This window comes from Tachypleus tridentatus, chromosome 3 (genome assembly GCF_004210375.1).
Source record: "Tachypleus tridentatus isolate NWPU-2018 chromosome 3, ASM421037v1, whole genome shotgun sequence".
Taxonomy (NCBI): Eukaryota; Metazoa; Arthropoda; class Merostomata; order Xiphosura; family Limulidae; genus Tachypleus; species Tachypleus tridentatus.
The window spans coordinates 76,174,350-76,200,833 of NC_134827.1; the positions used below are offsets into that span (position 1 = coordinate 76,174,350).

General features: G+C 36.3%; 1 protein-coding gene across 1 annotated transcript in view; it reads right to left on the reverse strand.

Annotated features, from left to right (window-relative positions):
- The window catches only part of LOC143247234 (S1 RNA-binding domain-containing protein 1-like), a 49,573-nt gene extending 25,682 nt beyond the window's left edge, over positions 1 to 23,891 (reverse strand). Inside the window, exons 1-7 of the mRNA XM_076494946.1 lie at positions 23,831 to 23,891; positions 21,114 to 21,288; positions 20,640 to 20,866; positions 17,795 to 17,912; positions 2,389 to 2,536; positions 1,801 to 1,897; positions 279 to 435 (exon numbers count right to left, since the gene is read on the reverse strand). Coding sequence (XP_076351061.1) covers positions 279 to 435; positions 1,801 to 1,897; positions 2,389 to 2,536; positions 17,795 to 17,912; positions 20,640 to 20,866; positions 21,114 to 21,269 — 903 coding nt within the window. The 5' untranslated portion in view covers positions 21,270 to 21,288; positions 23,831 to 23,891. The remainder of the gene's footprint in view (positions 1 to 278; positions 436 to 1,800; positions 1,898 to 2,388; positions 2,537 to 17,794; positions 17,913 to 20,639; positions 20,867 to 21,113; positions 21,289 to 23,830) is intronic.
- Between the last annotated feature and the right edge of the window lie 2,593 nt (positions 23,892 to 26,484).

Sequence of the window (26,484 nt, forward strand, 5' to 3'; positions counted from 1 at the left end):
GTACTTGAGCTAACTGGACAAAAGGGAAGGCTCTTGTTACTGACTAACAGATTTTCAACCAACTTCAATCCTGATAAATTGCAGATATATTGTAAAGATACTCAACTAAAACATTTTACATATGATATGAAAAAAAAGTGTTAAATTTAAATCACTGGAACAAATAATCATTACATTCACAATAAAAAAAACCCAAAGTTTAAATATTTTCAGGTGATCAAAAACTGCTCTCAAATGAAAGGATAAAGCCAAAATTAAATAAACCATTTGTGGCTAACCTGATAAGATTTGATATCCTGGACAGAAACCTTGAAGTTAAAGTAATTTTCAAACTTGTAATTTGAGGTGTCACGACCTTCTACAAAGGCTTGTTTATCCAGCTTCTCAGCAGTCGAGGATTTTAAACTTGTTACTGTAACATCCATGGACTTGCATCTGTAAACAATTACATGATACTGAAACTATTCTTTGTTTTTACATTTGGCCAATTCTTTTTTTACCTTGATCATCTAGGAAGAAAATAATATTTTGCTACAATTACAAAAAATATTTCAACTTGAAAGATATGGGAAAAAATTAAAACTGAATAAAATGTTTCAACTTGAGAGTCAGAAAAGTACATTTCATTGAGCTAAAAGAAATGTCAAAGCTTTAAAAGACCTGGACAATAAACACCACTTTAAAACAAAAATAAGTTGTCTTTATGTATACAATTATAAGTTTGTTTTTCATAAAATGTGTAATTTTACACTAGCTTAATATCCACATAGAGTTATTTTTAAATTGATGAGATTCTTTGTCACTATCACAGGTATACTTACATCTGAAAACAGTCAAATGGTATTTTCAAGTTTTTATTATAAAGCTTAGTGACAAGACATCAACCTTTGACACAAGTAGTCTATTTAAGCTTAATTATTAGTAACATTTCTTATGGTCACTAATGTCTAGTTAGGTATTATGTATTGGGTGTTAATCTGGTGACATTTTCAGAAAAGTCCTGATATGGAGTACACAAAATTACAGATGTACATCTGGACCTTTCTGGTGAAAAAGTATTATACACTTTTTCAGGTTTCTCACTGTGCTAGGAGTTTATTTTACTAGCTGTCTGAATGTTTTCATCTGTAATGCTGGTTGGCTGTTTGTCTAATCAGACACTTGGATTAGAATGTTCTTCCCCTTTCTTCTTTGTGGTTTATATCCCATTATTTGTGTATCATTCTTGTTACTCTATGATCACTATGATGGGCTGTTGCTGATAAATCAGTACTATAGAAATTAAATGTAGAACTCAGAAGACCAAGAACCATTCTTTGTTTTCCATACAATTCACTGTAATGTTACTCATAAGGCATTAAGTTGAATACTTCCATCTGTTGAGTTTTGATGTACAAAAATACCATATTTTTATCTGTAACAAATTGAAATTTTTCAACAGGAAGAATTGAACACCCAGGTCACACATCTTCAAATATAGCAATCCCTACTTCTGACCACTAAGTAGACAGAAAGCCAGAAGTGTATCTTTGAATAAATTAAAGAGGGTTGACTGTCATATTTATAATGCATCAAATAGCTAAAAAAGTGGAACATGTGCAGCAACATCATGTATTAAACCCTACATCCTTTAATTTGCAAACTGACATGCTAACCACGAAGTCATACCTAGTCAGTACAACTGGAAAGATAAACTAATTCTTTAAACTGTGGTTACAAATTTAAGTTGCCATTCAGGTTATTATACTATTCCATACATATACTAAACAGTTTAATCAATTGTTACATATTTATACTTACTGTTTCCTAACAAAGTCCAGAATGTCTCTATTCTTAGCAATGGCATCAGCTATTATATGCTGCCATCCTGTCAATACCTCTTGTTCAGTAGACAAGCCTAATTAAAACAAGTTTAAGAAAGTTTTCAACAGTAGTATAAATATCAAAGAGACTTAGGTATCATTTTCAAATGCACTTGTGCTCTATCACAATTGTTACAGAAATGTCAGACATAAATCCTAAGATATTACTTGTAAGAGACACATACAAGGTAAATACTATGGTAGTACTTGTTACAGACACAAACAAGGTAATTCCTAAGGTATTACTTGTTACAGACACATACAAGGTAAATCCTAAGGCTTTACTTGTTACAGATATATATATATATATAAGGTAAATCCTAGGGTATTACTTGTTACAGGTAAATCCTAAGGTTTATCTTGCAGTATGCTAGAAGATGTAGCATTATAATATGTAATTGTATAAAACCTATGTTTATCTAGTACTATGATACAAACCTCTAGTTTAAGTGATGTTAGCCATGGTAAGGATTAATTATATGCTAGAAAACACTGAGGGAACATAAATAATTAACAGTGTTCTTACCTTTCACATCATTTTTGACAAAATTTCGTGGCAACATTGTCTGAAGAGAACCAAAATTTTCCAATATATGAAGTGCTGATTCTTCAAGCCCTAGAGCACGTGCTCGACCTGCTAATGTTTTCTGACCTCCACTTTTGTAAGGAGCATACTAATTTAGAAACAGTAAACAAATTATTTTGTAAACTATATGTCATTTTTTTAACCATAGAACAACTAAAGAGCAAAAAACAATAGAGAATGCTAAAGTAAAACAGTAAGAACAAGTTGTGTTTCAAATAATGTTTCTTAGAAGTTGTGTATACATTTCAGCCTGCACATTGAAAATAACAAGCTGCTGAGAATTAGTCATTTGGTGACAGCCTATTGTGGAAGACACTGGCCAACAATTTGAACAATACAATATCTAAAATACTACAGCATGAATACAGGAGTAAACAGCCATTAATTTAAACATGTAACATTCAACTGTTACAGAAGAATGGATTTAGGGGATTATGGAAACCAAAACTGTCTCTGAACAAAAATACCTACTCAGAGGAGACTGTGGTCTACCTAATACAAAGAAAAATTGTTTCAAGACTTGCTTAATGTTAGAAGTGTACGAGTTGTTTGTTTCTTTTTACACTTTTCTGAGTTTAATATTTAACATGTGAAATAAGACTTCAGTGAAATAAATAATTTATCATAATCAAGTAACAATTCAACTAATCATTGACTACCAGCCAAACACAGATAAACTATTAAAAAAATCCTTAAGAATCAAAATTTTCTTTATATCAATAACTCATAAAAAAAAAATATGAGTTTGCAAGTTCAAACTTCATAAAAGTTGTTTTGGTTTCAACAATAAATTGTCCATAATTCAGTTACACATATTTTGAAAATATTCATTTTTTTTCTCTATTATGTAAAAATACTTTTTTTAAATTGAGAAGAAAAAACTTGACCTTCTGTCAAACTTACAAGTGTAACAGATGATGTTTGGACCATTTGCGCAATCTGTTGATGCCATAGCAACAAATTAATAATAATTAAAAATATATATATATCAAAGTGCATGCACTAGCAAATAATATCTACAAATGATACATCACATGGCCTGTTAACCTTACATATACTAGTGGTGTGTTTCTTGTTTGTTCTAGAATAACTGATAAGACCCTTACATCACAATTGGTCTATAGAAACCTATGGTTTGTTGTTTAGTGTTCATTGGCACAAAGCAACTCGGCTGTCTGTGCCAAACAGCCAGTAAAAGTGTAAAATGTAAAATCAGTAAAATATGTAAAAAGGAATCAAGCTAAAACAGAACATAGTCCAATTTTTCAGATTAAAATCTTAAAGAGTTAAAAAGACCAATGGCCCTTAAAAATTATCATTTCACCCTCACCAACGATACTGACCAAAGTCAAAGGTGAACCCACCATAAAAATATATTTCAAATGGTGTCATTGTAATGACAGCATGACAGTAAGATGTGTGTTATTGAGACTTCAGTGCCACACAGGCCACACATTGGTATATCAGTACCACATAAAAGAAAGTGGCAAAAATTAAACTGTGACCAATGTGTAGCCTAGTCCGAACAAATTTCTCTTTCCGATCCTTATGGAAGCAAGATGACAAAAGAGCAATAGAAGGTTTGATTCAGAAAAGCTCATTATCACGTTGCTTACTTCAAGTTGACTGTCAACTGGCGTGGAGCTGAGCCTTGAATACAGGACTATAGTCCACATATGGAACAGATATGGCAGGGATAGTACCAGAGCAGACTGACTTAGCTGCAAAATCAGCAAGCTTGTTCCCACGAATACCAATATGGCCTGGTATCCAGAAAAACTGGACAGAAGTAGATGATAGAGATAAATGGACCAGTCAGTTTTGAATACCAATGAGAATAGGATGAAAACTGACGTGAAGCAATTCCAGGGCTAACAGAGAGCTAAGTGAATTGGTATAAATAGTACAGTTCATGTACTGCATAACTTCTATATGATTCACAGCAAGAGAAATGACATACAATTTAGCTATGAACACAGAAACTGTAGAGGGGATTCTGTATGCAACAACCAAATCACAGCAAACCATGGCAGAGCCTACACAGTTACCTGATTTTGACCTATCTGTATAAATGGGAATGGAAGGATGGTTTGAAAGATATTTGGCAAATAGATTGATTGATTGATTGATTTAGTGTTTTATGGCACAAAGCAGTGCGGCTATCTGCGCCAGACATTTGGTAATAATGTAAAAAAAAAAAAATGTAGTAATAGACATAAATGGAAATGAAGGTAAAACAAAAAAGTATAAAACCAATGTTGACACCTAGTCTACAATGTTAAGATAGAAGGCAGAGTATAAGAAGTTGTAAGGTATTTACTCTAGCAAAAAGGTAATGATCATAACCCGCCAGGAAGTCTAACAGGTAAGTTGAAGAACCACCGTCAGTCACCTGAAGTTGGTCTTTCCAGTCCTGGTTCTGGGTTATGTGTCATAGCAACCAGTATCAAAATGTAAAAGAATAGAAGTTTTAAAAGATACATAGCAAAATTGTAACAATGAGTAGCCAAATGTCCAGTAAAAAGATAAAGTCAAGTAAATGGAATAAAATTTGTAAAAGTAAATGAAGGTAAAAACAAAACAGCAATTAAAACAGAAAATGGTGTAAAAACCAATGATGACATCCAGTCTTTAAAGTTGTAAAATATTTACTCTAGCAAAATGGTAATGATCATAACCCGCCAGGAAGACTAACAGGTAAGTTCAAGAACCACCGTCAATCACCTGAAGTTGGCCTTTCCAGTCCTGGTTCCGGGTTATGTGTCATAGCAGCTATTATCAAAATGTAAAAGAATAAAAGTTTTAAAAGACACTCCGCAAAATCGTAATAATGAGTAGCCAAATGTCCAGTAAAAAGATAAAAGTCAAGTAAATGGAGTAAAATTTGTAAAAGTAATTGAAGATATAAGCAAAACGGCAATTAAAACAGAAAATGGCATAAAAAACCAATGTTGACATCCAGTCAACAAAGTTGTAAAGAACTACCTGAAGCAGAATGGTAATGATCATAACCCGCCAGGAAGACTAACAGGTAAGTATAAAAACCACCGTCAGTCACCTGAAGTTGGTCTTACCAGTCCTGGTTCCGGGTTATGAGTCAATATGGCCAGTACTAAAAAGTTAAGTAGTAAAAGTGTGAAATGATATGCAGCAAAAGTATAATAACAACTCGCCAAAACGACTAACGAGTGGTTCAAATGGATAGTTCAAACAGTAGCGTTAGTCACCTGAAGTTGGCCTTTCCAGTCCTGGTGTCGAGTTATTTAATGTTCTGGCCATTGTCCAATGTCAAATTGAAGGAGAGAGATTAAAACTGTAAAAAAGGAACCACAATTAAAAAGGTGTAATGAATAAATATGCAACACTTAAATGAGATTAAAAAGATTAATGGCCATTAAAAAATATTAAAAACATTATCAAGGTGGACAGAGTCACCATCACCAATAACTCTGTCCAATGTTACAGATTGACCCTGGGAAAAAATATGTTTAAAATATTGCCGTCGTAAGAATTGTAACGATGGCAAGAAAGTAAAACATGGCTGACAGTGATTTGAGTGTTACACAAACTACACATTGGTGCATCAGTTCCAGATAAAAGAAAATGATGAGTTAAAAAACTGTGACCAATGCATAGCCTAGTGAGAACAACTTCCTCCTTCCGAACTTTATGGAAGCTAGATGGCCAAAGTCAAATTTTGTGTTTGATTTGAAAAAGTTTGTTGTCACGTTGCTCACTCCAAGTGGACTGCCAGCTGGCATGGAGCCGAGCCTTGAAGACAACACCATAGTCCATGTACGAAATAGGCATAGGAGTGATGGTGCTGAAGCAGACATATTTAGCTGCCATGTCTGCAAGCTCGTTCCCGCAAATACCAACATGGCCTGGTATCCAGAAAAACTGGATTGAAGTAGCTGCTAATGAGAAATGGGCCAGTTGGTTTCGAATATCAGCGAGAATAAGATGTGAGCTAACGTGTAGCGATTCCAAGGCAAGTATAGAACTAAGCGAATCAGTATAAATAGTGCAGTTGGAGTACTGCTCAGCTGCAATATGATCCAGGGCAAGAGATATGGCATACAGTTCAGCAGTGAACACAGAAGCTGTAGAAGGGATTCTGCGCGCAACTACTGAACCACAGCAAACTATAGCAGAGCCCACTGAATTACCTGATTTGGAACCATCTGTATAAATGGGAACTGAATGATTGTTTGAAAGATATTCATTGAATAAAAGACAGTACTTCCAATCTGGAGTATCTGCCTTTTTTAGGTGACTGAAAGAAAGGTCACATTTGGGGGCTGAAAAAAGCCATGGTGGGATGGGCCAACCTGTGGAACCTGCAGTGTTATCCAAGGACAGACCCAATTCATCCAATTGCGCCCGAATGCGAAGGCCAAACGGAGCAATGACAGATCGTCTGTTCTGAAAAAGTACTGCCCACCAAGGAAGGAATGAAGTTTCGAAGTATATTGTAAAGATAGTTGCAAACGGCGAAGGTGTAGAGAAGGTTCATGAGATTCAATGTATATACTTTGAACTGGAGAGGTACGGAAAGCCCCAGTGCAGAGTCGAAGTCCTTGGTGATGAATGGGGTCCAGCATCTTTAAGGCCAAGGGTCTGGCAGAGCTATAGACCATTGATCCATAATCAAGTTTCGATCTAATAAAAGCACAATATACCTTTAACATTGAACAGCGATCTGCCCCCCAACTGGTAGAAGAGAGAACACGGAGGATGTTCAGTGCTCTTGTGCATTTGACCAGAAGCTGCTTTAAGTGTGGTATAAAGGTCAGTTTACGATCAAAGATAAGCCCCAAGAATATGGTCTCCGGGACCACTGGCAGCAAAACTTCACTGATATGAAGTTCAGGATTAGGGTGAATACCCCGTCGACGGCAAAAGAGCATGCATACAGTTTTGGAGAGAGAGAAATTAAAGCCGTTCGCCAGAGTCCACTTCTGTACACAATTGAGGGCGGTTTGTAGTTGCCGCTCAATATATCTCATGTTTGACGACTGACATGAGATGTGAAAGTCGTCGACATACAGCCCATTCGCAACAGTGAGAGGGAGTTGTTCAGTGATGGCATTTATCTTTATACTGAAGGGTGTAACACTCAATACACAGCCTTGAGGGACTCCAAGTTCCTGTACAAAAGAACGGGAAAGTGTCGAACCCACACGAACTTGGAATCTCCTGTCCATTAAAAAATTTTTAATAAACATGGGTAGATGGCCACGTAACCCATATGTATGGAGGTCTCGCAAAACGCCATACCTCCATGTTGTGTCGTAAGCCTTCTCTATGTCAAAGAATATTGATACAAGATGTTGGCGGTTGAGAAAGGCTTCTCTGATAGATGTTCCAAGACGAATTAGGTGGTCTGTGGTGGAGTGCTGTCGACGGAACCCACACTGGGTGGGCGATAGGAGGTTGTTTGATTCAAGTGACCAAACAAGACGAGTATTAACCATCCTTTCTAATGTCTTACAGAGACAGCTCGTCAAAGCAATTGGACGGTAGTTTGAAGGAATCTTGGGATCTTTCCCTGGCTTAGAGAAAGGTAAAATAATAGCCTGGCGCGCCAGGCATCAGGAAAAACATTCTCCTGCCAGATCCGGTTGAAAACAATCAGAAGGACATCAAGAGAAGCAGGAGATAGATGGTGCAGCATGTCATAATGAATATCATCAGGTCCAACAGACGCACTGGCAGACCAATGAAGGGCCATTTTTAGTTCCACCAGGGGTGAAGGGACAATTATATCCAAAGAAACAGTCAGTTTGAAAGGAAAGAGGTGATCGCTCTGCCCGAGTCTTGATGGCCAAGAAGGTGGAGGAACAAGCAGAAGTGCTAGATACCCGGCAAAAGCTTTCACCTAGAGTGTTAGCGATGTTCCGAACATCAGTCACCTCCTGACCATCAGAGAGTAAGATCGAGAGGGGGACAGAATTGTAGTGCCCATTAACCTTTCGAATCCTGTCCCATATGATCTTGGAACTGGTGGTAGAAGATATGCTGGTTGTGAACTTAATCCAAGATTCCTTCTGGCTTTGACGTCTTACCCACCTAGCATGTGCACGGGCCCGTTGGAAAGCAACCCGGTTTGAAAGTGTGGGATATCTACGAAAAGTATCCCAGGCCCGCTTTTAAGCCTTCCTTGCTAAGTGGCAAGCAGGATTCCACCACGGACAAGGATATCGTCGAAAACGTGTCGAGGTTTTAGGAATACACTGAGCAGCTGCATGTGTAATACAGTCAGTTACCACTGCTACACAGTCGTCTATTGATGGCTGAATTACGATGGCAGGATCAAGTTCTGCGAGAGCAGTGAAAGTGGACCAGTCTGCCTGATCCAGCTTCCACCGGGGCATGCGGGTAGGGTGGCATCGACCACGGCCAGTCTCTCTCAAAAGGATCGGAAAATGATCACTGCCTAGTGGATTACTGTCAACCCTCCATGAAAAATGGGAGAATAATGAAGGGGAGCAAACTGAGAGATCAATAACGGTAAAGGACTGACTAGGTGCATGAAAGTAAGTGGAAGAACCAGTATTGAAAAGAGAAAAATTGTGATCAGAGAGCATCCGCTCTACAGATCGGCCCCTCCCATCAATAATAGCACTTCCCCAGAGGGGATGATGTCCATTATAATCCCCTAGGATTAGAAATGGAGATGGCAATTGTTCAACGAGAGCATCAAGATCTGATTGATCATATGTCTCTCCAGGGGACAGGTACAGAGAACAAACAGTGATGGCATGACCCAAGGAAACACAGATGGCTACAGCCTCCAAGGGTGTGTTGAGTGACAAAGACAGGGTGGGCACGTGTTGATCAACCAACAGTGCCACCCCTCCATGTACTCGACCATCACACAACCTGTCATTTCTGTACAGAGAAAACTGCCGAATGGAGACTGTATCAGCAGTTTTGAGAAATGTTTCTTGTAAAGAAAGACAAACAGGATGGTAGGAAGCAATCAGCGTTTTGATATCATCCAGATTAGAACGAAAACCTCGACAGTTCCATTGTATCAAGGTGGCCATTTTTAAGAACGGGTAGGTGAAGTGGCTGGATAACCCTTCGGTTTACGACCACATCTTTTTTCTTTACTGTCTTTAGTCGGAGGAGGTCTATCAACCTCCATGGATCCTGCTCTGGGTTGGGTGGGCAGGTTTTTGTTATTGGAAGGGGAATCCAGTGACTGAGGATGCGAACGAATAATTGTTTTGTCTCTTGTGGTGGGAGAAAAAGATGTATCGGAAGAAATGCCTGTATTTGAAACTGAAGGACGTGGATCTTGAGGTTTGTTGGAAGGTATGGGAGGAACAGAGATGGGTGTGAAAGTCGATTCATCAACCTTTTTAACCACGGAGGTCAAAAGGCTTTTCATTTGTTTTGAAAACGATTCTCTTAGAAGCACAGAGAGATCTGTCTGCACTCCCACTGTAGTTGTGGAATGAAGTGCAGCAGCATATGTCCGAGATGGAGTTGTGGACAGCAATTTCCGAGCCTCAGGATAACTAATGTTATGTGTTGTTTTCAAACGCTGCACCTCTTTTTCCTCCGACCATTTTGGGCAAGAATGAAAATAAAAGGGGTGAGAACCATTGCAGTTTATGCAATGTGGGTTCATGTCAAAGTCATAGGCATTGTGGTCCTTGCCTCCACAACGAGCACATGTCAGGGAACCACGACAAGATGTCTTTGAGTGGCCGAATCTCTGACATTGGAAACATCGAAAAGGGTTTGGTATGTATGTCCGAACCCTGCAAATGAGATAACATGCCTTGATAGTGGCAGGTGCACGTGGTGAAGTAAATGTTAAAACGAGGGTATTTGTTGGCAGTGTAACTCCATCTTTGCAAGTGGAGATGCGCCTCACTGCAGAAACTCCTTGAGTGGAGAGACCAGCGAGAATCTCTGACTCGGGAACGTTCTTCAAATCCCTTTCAACAATAACTCCTCGTAAAGAATTCAAGGTAGCATGGGGTGTAACCTCAATAGGTATATCCCCAATTGCCTTTGAATTCAAGAGGAGTTCACTGTGTTGGGATGTGGATGTTTCAACCAATATGTTACCAGATCGAAGTTTCTTTAGTGACTTTGGAGAGCCAGCAAGTCCCTCTAGTCCCTTTTGAATAAAAAAAGGGGACATTTGCCCTAAAGGTTTTTTCGAAAGAGAATGTAATATAAGAAAATGAGGTACGTGTGTTACTGATGTTGAAGATTGCTGTTCTGAGTATTCAAGACATGGTCGCTTACCCATTTACTTTTTTTTTACAATTTTATTTAAATTTTTTAGAGGATCCATAGGAAAAAGAAAAAATTTCGGTACCCACTGACCCCACCCACCATGGAGCCCTACAAGGAGACGCACTACAAAGTCACGCAAGGACAATGCAGCAACGTCAGGGTTTCGTGAGCACTATACCCAAACACCAGCATCAGGCACAATGTCCACAACACCCATTGAGAACTTCCAACACTGGTACTTGGTTGACTCTAGCCCAAGTGGACCAGCCGATTGACCCAAGGGGGGTCACCCAAAGGCCACCCGTCTACAGGAATTCGAGGCCAAAGTGGTGTGTTAGGGTTGGAACCCTTCAACCACCAGGATCCTCTCCTCCCCTTCAAGGGTCACCATGCACGGCAAACACGTGGGTAGATGTTTAGATCCCAGAGAAGGTAACCAGATAGAACAGAACCTTCCCTAGGAGGTCCCCTCACCACGTACAGGAATCCACACCGAGGGGGGCAAATAGAAGGCAATACTTCCAATTAAGAGTATCTACCTTCTTCAGATGACTCAAAAAAAAGGTCACGTTTGGGGATAGTAATTAGCCACGGTGGGATGACCTGACCTGTGGATACCAGTATATCATCCAAAGGTAGACCCAATTCATCCAACTGCACCTGGATACGAAGACTAAAAGAAACAATGAAAAAGTGCAGCCCACTAAAGAAGGAGAACACAACCCCATGTGGGATGTTGTGGTAAAGATCAAAGTTTTGAAGCATACATTAAAGAAAGTTACAAACGACAAAGATACAGAGGGGGATCGTTGGATTCTGTGTGCAAACTCTTGACTGGAGAAGTGTGGAAGGCCCCTGTGCAGAGCCAAAGCCCCTGATGGTGAACAGGGTCCAACATTTTCAAGGCCAAGGTCTTGACAGAACCATAGACCAGAGACCCATAGCCCAGTTTTGATTGAATAAGGGCACAATAGATTTGTAGCATGAAATATTGACCCACCCCCCAAGAGATGGAAGAGAGGAATGGAGAATGTTCAGTGCCCTTGTACACTTGACAAGCAGCTGCTTGATGTATGTAATAAAGGTCAGCTTATGGTCAAAGATGTGCCCAAAATAACTTTGTTTCAGGAACCATAGGTAGCACAATTTCATCAATACAGATTTTGGGATAAGGATGAATACCCTGTTGATGACAAAAGTGCATGCTAACAGTTTTAGAGAGAGAAAGGTTGAAACCATTTGTTGTGGTCCACCTCAGTAAATGATTGAGGACAGTCTGTAGCTGCCACTTAGTATACCTCATGTTTGATGACTGACACATAATGTGGAAGTCATCGATAAAGAGACCATTTGCAACTGTAGTCATGGTTGTCCACTTATGGCATTAATCTTTATAATGAAAAGTGTGACACTCTCAAAACATAGCCCTTAGGGACTCCAAGTTCTTGTGGAAAAGAATGGGAAAGTGTCAAACCCATACAGATCTGGAATCACCAGTTCATTAAAAAATGTTTAATAAAAACCAGTAAACTGCCATGCAGCCCATGTGAGTGGACGTCTTGCAAGACGCCAAACTTCCATGTTGTATCACAAGCTTTCTCAAGCTAAAAAAAAATACAGAAACAAGATGTTGTTGCTTGAGAAAGGCTTCCCTGATTGATGCTTTAAGTTAAATCATGTGGTCCATGGTGGAGCACTGTCAATGGAACCCACACTGAGTGGGTGAGAGATTGTTTGATTCGAGGAACCAAATGAGACAAGCATTAACCATCTTCTTTAAGATCTTACAAAGACATCTTGTCAAAGCAATTGGATGGTAGTTCAAAGGAATCTTGGAATCCTTCCCAGGTTTAGGAAAAGAGAGTACAATAGCATGGTGCCAAGCATCAGGAAAAACATTCTCCTGCCAGATCCAATTAAAAACAACCAAAAAAATAGCAAGAGAGGAAGGAAAGATACAGCATAACATCTTGTAATGTATGCCAACAGGTCCAATTGATTATTGCCAAACCAACGAAGCGCAAGAGTGAGTTCCACCAGTGTAAGAGGGCAATTGTAATCATAGGGATGATCAGTCGAAAAGGAAAGAGGCAGATGTCCAACTCATGTTTTAACAGCTAAGAAGGGGATGAGTTTGAAGAGCTAGATACATGAGAGAAACATTCACCAAAAGTATTTGCAATGCTCTGAGCATCAGCAACTTCATGGCCATGGAATATTAAGATAGAGAGGGGGCAGAAGTATACTGTCCACTCACCTTCCAGGTCTTGTCCCATATGAATTTTGAACTGGTGGTTGAATAAATGCTAGAAGTAAATTTAATCCAAGATTCCTACTGGCTTTCACGTCTAACTCACCGAGCCTGCGTATGGGCTTGCTGAAATGCAATGTGGTTTGTAAGCGTGGGATATCTACAAAATTTATTCCAAGCATGTTTCTGAGCTTTTTGTGTTATAAAACAAGCAGAATTCCACCAAGGGCGGGGATGCTGTGGGAAAGATGTAGAGGTTTTTGGGATGCACTGAGAAGCTGCTTGGAAAATACAGTTAGTTACCACTACTACACAATCATCTATAGATGATTTACATTAGATGGCAGGATCAAGTTCTAAGAGAGCAGTTAAAGAGGGTCAGTTGGCCTTGTCCAACTTTCACTGAGGCACACAGGTCAGGTGGCACTGACTACAGCCAATCTCTCTTAATATGATAGGAAAATGATCATTATCCCATGGACTGATGTCAACCTCCCAAGAAAACAAGTGAAAAGCAAATGGGAGCAGATAGAAAGATCTATAGCAGTCTTACTGGATGTATGAAAATAAGTGTAAGAGCCAGTATTGAAGAGAGACAGGTTGTGATTCAAGAGCATATGCTCTATAGCACGACCCCTCACATCAATACTAGAACCACCCCAGAGGCAATTACGCCCATTAAGATCCTCTAAAGTTAGAAAGGGGGTTAGCAGTTGCTCAGTGAGGGCATCAAGGTCTGATGGATGATAATTTTGCCCAGGGGTAAGGTACAGAGAGCAAACAGTGATGGTACGACCCAAGGAGATACAGATGGCTACAGACTCCAAGGGAATATTCAATGACAAGAACTGGGTGGGCACAATGTGATCAACCAGCAGCATTACTCCCCATGTCCTTGTCCTACACATGACCTTTCACTTCGGTATAAGGAGTATTGTTGAATTGTGACTTTATTAGTAGGTTTTAAAAATGTTTTCTGTAAAGAAAGACATTTGGGATGATAAAACTCAAATCCTTGACGTCATTCACATTTGATTGAAAACCTCGACAGTTCCATTGGATTAGCATGGCCATTTTTATTTATTTTTAAGGATAATATGGCAAGGAGACTTTCTGCTTGTGACTGTTCTTTTTCTTTACTGGATGTGGGTAGGTTACTCTCTAGTGATCCTGCTCTGGATCAAGTAGACAGATCTGTGTTTGTAGACATACGTTTCAGTGGTTGAGAATGTGAAGGAATGGTTTGTTTAATTTTTGGGGTGTCAAAAGAGGAAGACCCCATGGAAACACCTGGGCTTGAACAAGGTGAAGTTGGGCAGTGACTAGAAGATGTTGTAGAAACAGAGATAAAAGTAGGTACTGAATATTTAACTTTGTTGATTTTGGAGGGTACTAGATTAAGATGCACTATGAAGAATTCTGTAGGAGGCATGGAAAGGTCTGTCTGAACTCCTACTGTAGTAGTGGAATAGATTACATCAGCATAAGTCCAAGATGGAATTGGAAATAGTAATTTCCAAGCCTCTGGGTAAGTAATATTGTGAACTGTCTTTAGACGTTGTACTTCTTTCTCTTATACCCATTCAGAGCAAGTAAAATAAGAAGGATGCGGACCATTACAGTTAATACAACGTGGTTCTAGTTGGCATTCAAAAGCATCATGGTCTTTAACAGCACAACAGGCACATGTCAAGGAACCACGGCAAGATGTTTTTGAATGACCAAAACGTTGAAAATGAAAACATCTAACAGGGTTAAGAATATAAGGCTGTACCTTACAATTCAGATATCCTACCTTGATTGTGGTAGGAGAACATGATGTTGTAAATGTTAATATTAGAACATTTGTCAGCTCCATAATCCCGTCTCTCGAGTAAAAATTTGGCAAACGACTGTAACACCTTGGCTGGTGAAACCTGGGAGAATCTCAGACTCAGGAATGGTCTTTAAATCCCTCTCAACTATAACTCCTCTGGAAGAATTTAAAGTAGAATGAGGAGTAACCTCAATGGGTAAACTGCAATGGCCTTTTATTTCAAGAGGAGTTTGGAATGTTGCAATAAAGATGTTTCCATTAAAATGTCCCCTGACTATAATTTTTTTACTCATTTAGGAGAGCCAGCAAGCCATTCTAAACCCTTCTGAATAAAAAATAGAGACACCTGCCCTGAGGGTTTTTCAGTTAAAGAATGTACAATTAAAAATTGTGGGACAGATTCAAGTCGCGAGTTTGACCGTACAGTCAAATGTGTGGTCATTTGCCAGTAGTCAGATTTTTCTCTATGCTGTCATGCTTGTTTGTTTTTTTTTATTTGAGGGGTATCCATAATAAAAAAAAGAATATTTCAGTGCCCACTGACCCCACCCACCCTGGAGCTTTATAAGGGGATGCACTACAGTGTCACATGAGGTCACTGCAGCAATGCCAAGGTTTTATGAGCACTAAACCTGAACACCAGTATCAGACATAATGTCCACTACACCTGTTGAGGACGTCCTATGCTGGTACTTGGTTGACAATAGCCAAATGGACCAGCCAAATGACCCTAGGGGGGCCACACCAAGGTTGACCATCTACAGAAATTCAAGCACAAAGTGGTGTGTTGAGGTTGGACCCTTCAACCACCAGCATCCTCTCCTCCCTTTCATGGGTCACCACGCACAGTAAACACATAGGTGGATGTTTAGATCCCAGAGGAGGTAAACTGAAAGCACAGAACCTTCTCTGGGAGGATCCCTCACCACATACAGGAATCCACACTAAGGGGAAAAATCTATGGTCAGTAATTGTTAACATTCCAAACATAACAAAATGTGACCCAATTTCAATGAAAATTTCCTTACATATCACTTTCAAATTCACTGCACAGGAATTAGTGTTGAACATTTAAAACTTTCAAGACATTAAAACCATGAAATTAAAAGAATATCACCATCATTATAACATATAACAATGTTTAGTGACAATAAAGGACCTATTGGTCCATCTTTGCTGTCCAATCCTGTAAGCCAAACTAAAAGTATTAATAAATTTAAAAAAAATTAAAGCCAGCCTTTACCATTAATTTGTCTATCAAGCTTTCTTTTAAACTTATTCAAATTTACTGCCTCCACAGCATCCAAAGACAAATGGATTCATTCCACTGTCCAACCACTCTACTTTAAAAATAAAATTGTCTTAGCTAAAGACAGTTTCTACCTTGCCTAAAACTATATTTCTGTTCCATAGTTCTGTAATTCTGACTGTTAAGTTTGAAAAATGTTGTTTTAATGTTATCAATTATTTTTACAATCTTAAACACTTCAATAAGATCCCCTCTGACTTCTTTTTCAAGAAAACAATTTCAAGGATCTTAATCTCTTTTCATATGACAACCTTTCCATTCAAGGTACCATTTTAGTAACCCTCTTTTGAACCCTTTCCAACAGCTCAATGTTCTTCCTGAAGTAAGGAGCCTACGACTGAACACAATACTCCAAATGTGGCACAATCAATGACCTATACAATAAAATTATAACCTACTTAGAATTGTATACAATATTTCTGTACATACAACCTGAACTCTTATTTTCCCTACCACTAAGAATAGCACACTGCTTGGATGGCTTTAGAACTGATGAACTATCACAGAAAGATCACTTTCTTTCATAACATTGTTAAGGTTATTCCTATCCACATTATAATTATAATTCAAATTATGATAACCCACATACATTATCTTACATTTATTATAATTAAAACCAAATTGCCACTTATTCACCCAACTCACTAAATGATCTAAATCCTTTTGTAAACTAGTAGCATCCTCTTCAGAGCCAGCAATATCCAATAAATTAATATTATCTGTTAATTTAAGTAATTTATTGACCATTCCTTCATCTATGCTACTGATGTGAATAAGAAACAACAACGGTCATAAGACTTAGCCCTGAGATACCTCACTTGTGACATTAATCCAGTTTGACTGAACTCTATAACCATCCTTTACTGTATTCCATTTAGCTACTCTTCTATCAAATTTACTAACTTATCCCCCCACCTATATAGATAAGTTTCTTTACAAATCTTTTTAGACACTTTGTCAAATGCTTTCTGAAAATCCAGATACACGAAATCTACACACTTATCTTTATCATGTAAATTTAGATAAATAATTTGACATCCTGAATACAATGTCTCTACTTGACTGCTTTCAAATCAGTGCCAAATAAAAAGGTATATAGTTAAACCTTGCAAATTGTTCTTAGCAAACCTTAAATCCTAGACCAAAAAACAAAATTCTACTGGGTAAGCTACCACCAGCATGGTTTTGTTTCAAACAAACAACTGTCTACCCTAACTATTACAATAACTTATATCCCCTAGCTGTTGGAACATACAACTCATTACCTAACTGTACTGTTAGTTCCTGATGACGAGAAACCCACTGAAAGCAAAATTTATCTCAAGATGACTGGCACGGGTATAAAAACTTTTGTTAAAATAAAGTACAGAACAACGTTTTGACTTTATTAGGTCATCTTTAGGTTAACAAAAAGATTACTTTTTTAACCTGAAGATGACCTAAGAAAGTCAAAACGTTCTGTTATTTATATAACAACTTTCAGAAAGTGAAACTTTTATTTTCATTCACCAATCTCTGTCTTGTTCAATCAAATTCCAAACTATGAACACATTTTATTCTCTAGGTTTGTTGAGCAACAGAATCAAGGGCCATTTTAATGCTAATCAAATACAATGTATCTTTGTAAGTAAAACTGCCATTTGGGGTTAAATCTGAGAGTTGCAAAAGAATTTTTAAGGCTAAGTTTAACATTAATTTGATGCCATACCAAATGTTCTATCTCTGGCAAGGTCTTGGCATTGCACAAAGCTCTCTTCAAAGCTGGTACAAGTTTTTGCTCTCTGGCTAATGTTTTGATCACATTTTCACTTTTCTTGATCACACTCCTAGTAAAATAAAAATACAGGTTCAGAAATATAAACAATTTACAGCAAGATATATTTATACTTTATACAAAGTGAAAATAGTCTTGCAATTAAAATTCATATAACCAAAACTGTGCCAATCCCAGTAAATGTAACCTGTAATAATAAGCAAAAAAGAAAATTAAATTCAACAAAAATTAAATCAAATCAAATAACATTCCACTAAAACATACACAAGAAGTTATATAGTCTGTCAGGAAAATGAAAAAAAGACACAAGCTTTGTAACAAAATGTCTTCTGTATTATTTTCAAACCTTCAGGAGATATCCTGTTCATCAGACCTATCAGCAACAACAAAAAAAATGCAGATAAAAACCAGACAGCTAGCAAGAAACATCAAACACAGACTAAATACTGGGTGCCATAACTTACAACATTTCAAAACCCACGAAACAATAAAAAATTCTAAATACTGTACTGGTATGATCACATTGAAAAATTTCAGTGTTCCATAAACTTGAAAAAAACACCGAGAAAATTCAAACTAGCAAAATTTATTTACGGTAAATTAAATCCATACATTTATTTCTGATTTTACTTTTGTTATTTCTTCATTACATAGTGTCATATTACATTCTTAAACAGTGTTCACTCTTATATCCAGTGTCAACGCAATATGTGGATACAAGCTACCAGTTTTATTTTAAACAGTGGGTATTTCTAGACCATCAACTCTACTGAACCATTAAATCACTTTGCAATGTTACTTGTTTATTTGGGTTTTACACCTATCAACTGCTAGAGTTATTGACGTCATCAACATGTTGATACTCCCCACTGTTATCCAGGTTGTGCACAGTTAGAATAATTAAGTATGCAGCATTTGACTGGTGGTTGTGTGGCCATGCAGCCTAGAGAGAACACTTCTTACAGCTAGCTGAAACAACATTTCAGGAAATTAGATTCACACAAAAAAATACAAGCAATTCAAACCAAAACACTACAACCACTGTATATCATACTCCTACCTCTATGAGGTATACATAGGATCATCAAACTTGTATTACATCTATGAGCACCATCCATTCACCCCTCCTTGGGGAATCAGACTAATGACAAAAGCAATAAGAGTTTCTAACAATTAATATACACAAATTATACATTAATAAAATGATTAGTAAATTTTTATGGCCTTTCAGCATTTATCAATAAGAATGTCACATTTTCATAAAATTAAACAAAAACAAATTACCTAAACATGGCTGACAAAATTACTTCTAAATTAGTCATAGAAGAGTAAAAGTTATGGCTAGTTCAGTCATTATATGAGTGATGTAGTGTGTAACTATCTTAACCTTTACAGGACATTAGCAATATTACTTACTCTTAACATTATAGAGGAAAACTGGAAGAGACGTAAATCATATAAAGTATGAGTATAGAAAGAAAGATAAAGTAATATATAAACCTTCAGGACCAACAAAGTTTTGTCCAGATTTTCAGAGAAGGTCAAATATTGGATCTATGGGTCTTTCTTTTGTTTGTGGTAGGTCATCGGACAAAGAGCAAGTGCTTGAGCACTGGATAGTTGTTAACATTATTCAGTATTCTAAAGAGTGCTGCAAGACCTGACCTAAAAATTATAGACCAGTCATCTTAACTCTATAAAGTCAAAAATTGTAATAAAAGAAACATTGCAAGATATATTAGTGAGGTATATATTAGTAGGGTCCAGTGAAACTGAACATGTTACAAGTGGAGTGTCTCAGGAGGTTACTTTCTGAGAATCTGTCTTATTACATTAATGATATAATTATTAATGTAGTAGTTTCTTGGTCACTTTAAACAAATGAGTAATTCTAACTACAAAATAACAAATTTTGAAGAAAAGAATCATGATAATTGAACAGTAGATAAATTGGTCAAGCCATTGAGACAGTAATCTACTGTTTGCACAGGGTGTATGGAAAGTCACTGTGCAGTTTTGTAATAACATACATATACATGTGCACAGTAAATTTCTGAACACCCTGTAGAACCAACAGAATTATAGGATGCATTTACAGACATGCTGAATAGAAATCAACAGTCACAATTTCCTCTTTAAACAAATTACTACTCAAGTCTCACTTGGAACAGTTTCAATCTGATTATTCAGCAAAAGGAATCAATATTTTTGTGAAGTTTCAGAGGGAAGGTACTAAAATGTTTCCAGAGATGGAAAGGTTATTTAACAGAGATGAGTTATTATTTTCACTTGGAAAAAGAAGGATAACAATACAATATTATTTAAAGTATCAATAGGATAAAGGCTTCTGATTTCTTTATGTTGTATTCTGAAAACAAGGGTAAAAGGTCTGGCAGAAACAAAAGACAGGCCAGAGTTCATTTGAGAGTTTCCTAACAGATTGATTAACGTATGTAATTAATTACAGTAAAAACCAACAATTTTCAAAAGCTTAAGATGGAAATCAATAATTTCCCAAAAAATGGAGAATGGATTTAATTTTTACTTTTCTTAGAAATAGATATGCATGGAAATCAAGTAGTTTACTACTGAAATGAAACCACATTAGCAAACACTAAAAGTTACAAAAAACAATAACATTTCTGTCATTGGGTAGAAACTATCAAATTTTTACAGATGCACACACAGACACACACACACACACACACATATATATATATATATATCTAATGTATTTTAATGATGCACTTATATGGATTTTTTTTCTTTTGCACCTTACCGGACTTCTTCGTAAGCTTGCTGAACTTCTCTTAACTTCTCCGCTTCCATACCTCCAGTTATCTGTTTTCTGTATCGAGCAATAAATGGAATTGTACATTCTTGATCAAACAAATCAAGGACCTTTTCAGCAACAGCTGTTGGAATGTTAGTTGCTTCTGCAACGACATCTTTTATTTCCCATTGTCGTTCCAGAACTTTTATGTCAGTTTCTAATTCACCATTATTCTTAAAAAAAAACCAACAGAAATGAATTATCAGAAAAATGTATGTGAAAATCAAATGTGAAATCATAATAATTACATGCAGTACAAATATTACCTCTTTAATTCCTGTATAACAATTTTGATAATATACAGAGATAAACTCATTTTAATGAAACAAAATACTTTCAATTTAAACACTAAACATACAATATTTCAAAGATTACAATCCACATATAAAGTTGAAAATAGTACAAATCTTTGATACACACCATCTGTTTTAAAGTGGGTGTATTTAGGGTCTTTTTCTGCTCAGTTTCTTTCTTCATTCTTCTCCGTGTCATCTGTTTAGTCAGCTGATTGCTTTTCTCCCCTTTTTTACAAGGCTGCCTCAAAGTTTTTGTTGGTTTATGCTTAGGATTCTCCATATTTATACAGTACAGCTTACTAAAGGGAAATAAAGAATTTTTTTCAGAAGTACATTTATGAAAGCACAGAAGATTTTAAAAAAAAATTTGTGGGCCAAATTGCTCCTGGAAAAACTTGCAGAGTGAGATCACAAACATACATGTGAAAAACGAGATATTTTCGCAAAATGAACAAATAAGATGTACTGTAGATGACACATACACGTCACTTTATTATGTAACATAGATAACAAGGAATTGGTCCTTCATGGCCATCTTTGGACATTAAACTTCAAGAAAAATAAACACTGATGCTAATCCTTTATTGACTTCCCCCTTAAAATTTTGTAAAGTGAGAGGTACAATAGCTCCCCCTGGTGAAAACAGTCTGTATCACTCATCATCAGGATGTGTTGATTCAAACAACATTTAGTTTCTCATCAGAGTTATATATTATTTTAACATATTAATGTAAAAGGACATTTCTAGCTTAAAGTAGTTTATTTTAACATTATGTATAATTATCCTTAATTATTTCATCCACCAGAAAATAATGGCTTTCACATTATTAACAGAGCCACAATAAAGTTAAATAAAGAAAATTTTTATTAGTTATGTCTGTTGAGATAATGTCACTTTCATAGGAGAATTCTGATTCAATACAAGTTATAAACAATACTCATTAGGAAGTACTGATTATAATCTTGTACCCACATGTTTCACTGTAGCTTGTACGCTGCTTGATCAGCAAACAATGGCCAGTTCTTCATTATCACATTGCTTTAAGTCTAATGCTCATTTCAGCCTTTTTAATTGATTACCTTTCCTAAGCAATGGTATCTAAAGAACTACATATCCACTGAGACTGTTATATACCAATTACTATCTTATTGTGATATTCACACCTACATTTACAACTCAGTCAACAGAAAGTTCTATACTTAATTATCTTGTTTCACAAAGAGAACACAAAAGTATTCATAGTGAAAAGTTTGATTTCTATGTCTTTTCATGTAGTTTTCCTGTCCTAGAAGCTTCAAGTTCATCTGCCACACTACTGCTATGAAGAGTATACACTGTCTATAATCTTATAGTTAGGAAAAACATAAAACAACAACTGAAAATTATTCTTCAGTAATACAACTTGAACTAAAAGATAACGAGAAATGAATTAAAACTTATAAGTTTCCAAACTGACAGAGGGCTAAATCAAGAAAAGAATACATGAAATTATTCATATATTTTTGTTTTGTCTCTACAGAAGAACCATTAATTAATTAGGCTTAAAAGTTTTTAATCCTTTATTATGTTCATAAGACATGGTCTTACTGATTGGAAGACAGTCACTGACATTATTAAAATGTGACTGTACTCTGGTGCAGTCCATTTTCATATGGATGTGAAACAATTCCTCAAAATTTGGATCTCATACCCATTTGATTCACCCTTCATTTCCAATGCTGCTTAGAGGGGTATGGATGTTCTTATTAAAGTCCACAAGACTCTAGTGTATAAAATAACTTGTACAAATAGTGTTCTGAGGTCTACTGAATTTGTTGTACCCCTGAAGTGCTCTGGATTGATGTAAATGGGTTTTCAGCAATGAATATGACAAATATATTGTGGTTGGAATACTATCATACTGTCTTCTAATTCTTGAAAATCCTCAAGGGAACTATACAAAGAAATAGTAGTGTTTACTAATGTAATAGGTCTAATAGTAACGTATTACTGACCATTACAGTTATTACCTGGACAACTGATAACATAAACCTCCAATTTCTTTGTGTTGTATTCCAGTACTAATATGACAAGAGAACAGATTAACATTTGGAAAAGACACACTAGGCACCAGTTAAAGCTGTTTTATTTTTCTAACAGGATAAGTAACTCAAGGAATTTGTTTCCATCAGACAGAGTGAAGGTCAGAACACTGCATGTACAGATATTTCAGAATTTATGATTTCCTGAAAAGGTGAGTTTAATGTTTTATTTTTTGCAGAAATAGGAATCAGGAATTGTAGCCTTATTTCAACAATACTGAAAAATGTAAACAGTTTAAAAAATCTGATAATGACGATAAAATATCAAAAAGTACAAAAACATGAAAATAAACAATCGAAAGACAATTAATTACAAGTATAACTGCTGTTCACTGAAAAGTCGAATAAGCAAGAAAGAATAATCTTATCACTGTTCCACCAAAAGCAATTTTATATAACTACTAAAGTACTTCATCATAATATTGGTTTTAGACTGGTAGCAGTAATGGCAGATTACGTTTACCATTGTTATTAAACTGTACAGTTATAATTACATTTATATAGGAATTAGTAACAGTATCTGAGAAGTAACAGTAACACCAACAATCATTGAATTAATAGTTAATGAACTAGTACTGATAGCAGTTGGAATCATTATGCCTAACTCGGGCTAAACACAAAATACCTTACTAAAATGACTTCCTACCATTTATTTCTAAGAAATAAAGCGCGGAACTTCAATACACCCAAAGATATTTCCCTGCAGATTAAAAATGCAAACGGTATACGAATATCCTAAATTACCGCCATCGCACTTACTATGTTATCGCCGGATAGATGTCGCTGTAAGAGCAGAAAAAAGAAAAAACATCAAAAGCAATTATTTCTGAAATAAACGCAGTGGCATCGGGTCCATAGGGCAGGAGTGAGCACTCCCCTTCAAAAACAAAACAAAACAAACCTTCCTTAAGCTGTTTTAATAATCCCAAATCCATGTATAAAAAGTTCATTAAGTATGTTCAAAATATTTATTTGTAGTGGAAATCAATACGTAATGCTATAATATTATATTATAACGCCCCTACGGCTGAAAGGGCGAGCATGTTTAGTGTAATAGGGGTTCCAACCCGCGACCTTCTGATTACCAGTCGATCGCTCTAACCAGCTGGCCATACCGGACCTTCTTTGTTTGAAGTTAAGTACAAAGATACACAATGAGCTATCTGTGTTTTGCTTACCACGGCTACTGAAACCAGATTTCTAGCGTTGTAAATTAGCAGACATACAGCTGTCCCACTAGGGGGCTTGTTCGCTGGGGAGCTGCAGAATTTAGAGGATAAAATTAAGTTCAGGAAGTTAAGCCTAAAAGTTAAAACGTCTGCAAAACTCAAACTTCTAAGGATGTGACGGTAAAGTTTTGATTTTCGAAGATAGATTATATAACAATATTCCGTGAACAACAAGTGTGAAATATGGGTTGAATTAAGATAGTAAATAAAGAGGGCGGAATAACCATGGTGTAACAATGCAGTTTACGCTAATTGTATCTTTATTTATTAGTTTATAATTTTCAAAACGTAAAAAAAGTATGAACTTTGACTTTACAGATTTCTAACTGATAGTAAATAAATATATTGATTTGCTTGTCATCCACCTGTGAAATGAGTTAACATAAGATAACGAATTGCAACATGTCGGTTATTCAACACTTTAAACTCACTTTGAAAAAAAATCATTAAAGTCAGCCTGCATAATTCATATACTTTTGAAACTTTCTTTTAAACTAATTTAAATTTACTGCTTCTACAACACCTGAAGGCAACACGTTCCAAAGACCAACCATCCTGTTAGGAAAAAAAGTGTCTTAGATGAAGGTTACGGTTACCTTACAAAATTTATACTTATATCCCCTAGTCTAATTCTGAGTGATAAAGGTGTAAAAATACAATATGCCAAACTATCTATTCTCTTCACAATCCCAAACACCAGAATCAGATCCACTCCAACTCATTTTCTTTCAAGAGCAAGCAGTTTGAAATATTTCAATTAATCATGCACCCGCTAAATCTTATTTCTTACAAAAATAAACAATTTTAGAAATCAAAACCGCACCTCAAATGACATTCCTATATATTAAATACCACTCTAGTAATCTTCCTGTGAAACCATTCAAACAATTCATTGTTTTTTTCTAATATTAGGAACACAAGACTGAACACAATACAACAAATTTAAACTTACTACTGACCCAACAAAACTGAATTACATCTGTAGACTTGTATTCAATATTTCAACAGATACAACCGAAAACATTACAATAGATGACAACTGTAAATTATTTCGCGAGTTAACTGACAAGTTACTGAACAATATTTCCTAGAAACAACAAAAATAAATTTATATTTTAAGAAACAGAGTCAAGCTACAATGTTAATAAATAAACCTTAAGGAAATATAGGCAACATCTATTAACTTATTATTAACAAGGGAATTAATTTTATGAGATAACACCCTACCACTACTACACACTCTCGTTTGTTTATTACTTATAAGAGTTTATAATTTTTCAATCTCTTTTTTTTTTTAAGGTAAAAATTTACAATTTAGCAAGAATACATCACAGAGAAGTGAAAGGATTCTAATGGGTTCGACGGGAACAATTTAAAGAAGCCCGAACGAAATCAGCGGTCTGCGTTCCAATATCTCTCTAACTCAAAGTAAAGTATTGATTGTGGTCATACAATTAGAGTTAGAGGACAATCGTGTCTTTTGGATCTGTCACTTATTTAAAGATTTACTTAGCAGTGGGGTTTAATTGAGTTTTGTGGAATTGTATGCTATTTACACTGAAAGAAATTGTCGAGTTATCAAAAAACGTGTATATTTCCTAACATATAAAATCTCTGCAAGCAAATAGATTTCAACACACTTTCCTTCTAACTCAGTAGTTCTTAACCTTGTTGGAGGTACTGAACCCCGGAAGTTTCGTACTTTCATTCACTGAACCCTTCGTAGTTGGAGAAATAAAATGTGATTTTTCAAATTCAAACATAAGTAGATATTTTATTAGTGCACAAAATGATCCATGCATCAGTTGCACCCAATATCACTGTGTTCAAAGAACAAAACATGAATTTCACACAAAAACAAAAACATAACTCAATGAATATTTACTGCAAATCAATGTGACTTTTGCTGTTGCCTTTCAGAGACAAGTTCAGAAATGCGCGGCTTCACCTTGGCAAGTGCCACTCTCATATCATTTTCGCAACAAAGTCTGTTCCTTTTCTTCGTTTTTATGTCTACCATCCTCGAAAAGGATTGCTCGCAAAGATACGTTGTAACAAACAGTACGAATATCTTAAGGGATTTCTTAGCAATAAGAGGGTACTCTACGATTTGGTGACACCAAAACGTTAAGAGCGTTGTTGTTCTGAAGAGTTGCTGTTTAACCTGGCTCTGCTGAAGTTCAA